General features: G+C 42.0%; 1 protein-coding gene across 1 annotated transcript; it reads right to left on the bottom strand.

Annotated features, from left to right (window-relative positions):
* Window positions 1–540: 540 nt before the first annotated feature.
* On the bottom strand, window positions 541–792 carry T265_03092 (hypothetical protein; the record flags this gene model as incomplete). The annotated part of the gene is made up of 1 exon (XM_009167497.1): window positions 541–792. One exon carries the CDS (start codon window positions 790–792, stop codon window positions 541–543), a length of 252 nt encoding a protein of 83 aa, XP_009165761.1.
* Between the last annotated feature and the right edge of the window lie 2,741 nt (window positions 793–3,533).

Genomic DNA, 3,533 nt, shown 5'->3' with positions numbered 1-3,533 from the left:
GACTATGGTGTATGCACAGCAAAGGCGTGTGCATCCAACCAAGTACTTTCCAAGTCATCAAACAAACTCCCAAAAGCACCTGGAAAACAAAGTTCATTAGTTAACCCTGGTTCCAACAGATTCAAGTTCAGTTCCCAAGTTCTTTGATCGTGCTGATTTATAGTGCTCCTCTCAACGTGTGACATTCTCAAGACCACTGTAATCGCAAATCCGCTCTGTTGAACGGACCATTATTTTCTTAAGTTTAATTTTATTCTTCGAATTCCATTATTAATAATGTTGCACATATACTTTTCCTTCGCAAGAATTCCTTTCATGTTCTTGATCCAGCTGATTTGGGGGAAAGTGATGTATGTTACTCCTGTAATTTGAGAAAATGTCATTGGTTTAGAGTTTACGGTTGTTATTCCGCTGTGAACTCTGAACGTTTGCGAGAGAAAGCACTCCTTTATGGAATCGTCACAGTGGGAGGGGATGTGGATACGTCCACCATATTGTTGCACCCACATATCTGTGGTCGTAAAGCAGCTAACTCGGGGATCAAACCGGATCAAACAGAGGACGATAGTAGGGCATGTCATCCACACTGTACCAAATGGATAAAGCAGCTAACTCGGGGATCAAACCGGAGACCAGAGGACGATAGTAGGCCATGTCATCCACCAATTGGCTGCTCTGGTAGCATTTCTTTATCGCTTGGTATTGCGTGTTGGATGACACAGTCTGCTGGTTTATTTTGAATCGATCCAAAGCGTGTATATGTGTATGTGTGTTTCCCGGTCGCACTATCATCTGAAGACTATGGTTGCATTATCCTTGTGCTGAACTCACCTGACGCCGGTTATACGAAATAATATCAGAGCCAGTTTACACACATACTGACTACTTCCGTTACACTCTGTATACTACTCGTTCAAAGAAAAAGTATCTATCTGCATGTTTTGTGTATCATTTGTCATTTACTTTTTATTTGTTTTCAGATAGTCCTGTTGCCTTCCTACCCTTCTTCTTGATTACACCGAGTGCCGCCATTGGTGATTGCTTGAAATGGAACCTTTCGATCTGGTTGTTGTTCTAGAACAGCAGCTAAAATGTATTTTTCGTTTAGAAGGGACAGACCATACTTTCCATGTTGTCTGACAAATGAGCTTTCAAGGCGTTTGCTGACTTCGATTCTAGTCGGATGAAACTCAAATTTTCTGGTCGTAGTAATTTGCTGCTACAAACTTCCTGCTTACTTGAAATGCCCGGGTTAAAAAACATAGGTAGGGGAGTTTTGACCTCCAGCTGTTTGTCACCCGGAACCAGTCAGAAACTGGATGGCTTGTTTGATAGGCCATCCACTTTGCACAATGTCCTATAGGCATTCTTTTCGTATATATATCTTACAAGAGAGATCAAAGGTATTTAATTGTTGATAGAACATACTGGTCAGTTTTGCGTATGTTCTGTTGCAACGCGATTTTCCGGTCTTCCGTGGATTACTTCTTGTCATCTGATTAGCTACTAGATCTCCGCTTTCAAAAATTCACCAATTCGAAGTCTCTGACTATAAATGTGTGGTGAGATTCCAGTGAACGTCTACCTACTTTCGGATAACTGTTATTTTGGTGTGGAGCAATAATTAAAAATCGATATTAATCAAGATTGTGACCAGTAAACGTTGCGCTGGATGAACGAAAATACATGAAGCTTCCCCATTCATTACTCAGCTGGAGTTAAAATATTGCAGCTTGATTCGGTAACGTGCTGGAACATTGCTATTCTCTAGATATTTAAAACCAGCATTAAGCAGAGGCTTACTCTCTTGATCTGTGTCCACAGTTTTTTTCCGAACATGAGCAGATTCAGAGTTAGCGTGAGTTTCGGGCATTAATTATTCGATGGAATAGGGCTCAGCGTGGACATTCCGTGACTATGTGGCGCTTGAGAAACCGTATCTGCTAAGCGATGTGAAGCTCCGTAATTAGCTGGACAACATAAGGTGAAATACATTAGGGAGAACTCGATTGTGGCAGAGAACCGCATGCCAGTAGACTGGTTGGAAACGCCGTCAGGAATTTATATGAAGTCTATACATAGAGCATGAAATGCTTGAGAGCCACTCGAGTTTTTCCTTTTATGAATATTTTGTCCTTTAAATGAAGCCAGTTTATATTGAAAGGCCGAGAGGCACTGCGCAGCTGTTTCATCCTTGTTGAGAACCGTGAGCAGTGCGCACCTCACGAAACTCCGGGTAGTTTCGAATCCGCGGCCTCCCGAATGGTGGTTTGAACACAACTGTTCGGTCGCTGCCGATGAGCATTGGGATAGCATCACTCACCTATTAGCTACGGGGACTACATCACGTGGTCACGTGTCGACTGGTTGCCCGAGTGACGACATCTCAGATGGAAGTTTTGTTTGTCTTGTGTAAATATTTATTCTCTAATTCACTTGTGGATTGACAGCAGAATTGGGAGATTCGGCAATTTTCAATTGACATTTCGTTCTATCAGCGGAAGCAGTCTATGATAAAAAAACCACGTTCAAACCTCATTAAGAATCATCAACAAAGCGCGCCTCAGGAAGTTTCGAAACCGCTACCTTCCTACCAGTGTTTGAACGTTTAAGCGTTTGTCTACGAGCGGCTGAACAGCACTGTGATTAACTCTCACTTGTACACTGGTGGTACTAAAAGGAAGTGTGTTTTTCAATGGAGGTTCCATTCCTACAATGAAGCCCTGAGTTCCACCTGACATGGTTTTTAAACTTGGACTACAGGTAACCAACTTCACTTTTCTTGGACTTGTCGTTCGTTTCGAACTTGGAATCACAAATCCTCACTACTACACACTTTGCTGTATGCGTTATTGCTGTACTATCAGTGATGCTAGTACCGTTAGTTTTACCCGAAGAATGTTACTACGGTGGGAAGCAGTGAACCATTGTCATGTGCTTAGGGATTGGTTTGGGTAGAACTGGCAGATTCATTATCGGTTCGTTCTAAGGTCAAATTTGCTACATGAGTGATGCTAAAAACTTGATATATTCAATCTTATTATATAGGTCGCTTCAATGGAGACACGTGAAAAATGTTACATAGCATTCTTACCCCTGAACAAGATTGAATGCTGCGAAGGGTTGCTATGAAAACAAGTGGATCGATAAATGTCCCCTCCACTTTACCAGATATGCTTCAGAAAGGATGTTTGAAATCAGAATAAAGTGGCGTGTGAAACAAATTACATTTAAACAGCCACGTTTCGGTCTTCGGACGATTTAGCTACGGTGGTTGCCCGGTGTAACACCGGACGATTTCTCGGTGAGGATAATTCTAATTGAGAGGATATTCAGTGGTGATTGTATCGCGCAATGAAATTTCATTTGTATACCGTTTTTTCGGCACTTCTCGTAAAGTATTTCCATTATGGGTAGAGGCGTCCTGTACTGGCGTGTCTTGTGATCAGTTTAAAGTAGTTTGCACGCCCAGACATCAAAGGAAATTTTCCAGACTGTCTCTGTTGAAACCGCAGTTGTAGTCCGTCTTATTC

The sequence above is a fragment of the Opisthorchis viverrini genome (genome assembly GCF_000715545.1).
Source record: "Opisthorchis viverrini unplaced genomic scaffold opera_v5_42, whole genome shotgun sequence".
Lineage (NCBI taxonomy): Eukaryota > Metazoa > Platyhelminthes > Trematoda > Opisthorchiida > Opisthorchiidae > Opisthorchis > Opisthorchis viverrini.
The sequence above is the reverse complement of the archived record's forward strand: the minus strand, read 5'-3'. Positions and strand labels throughout refer to the sequence as shown.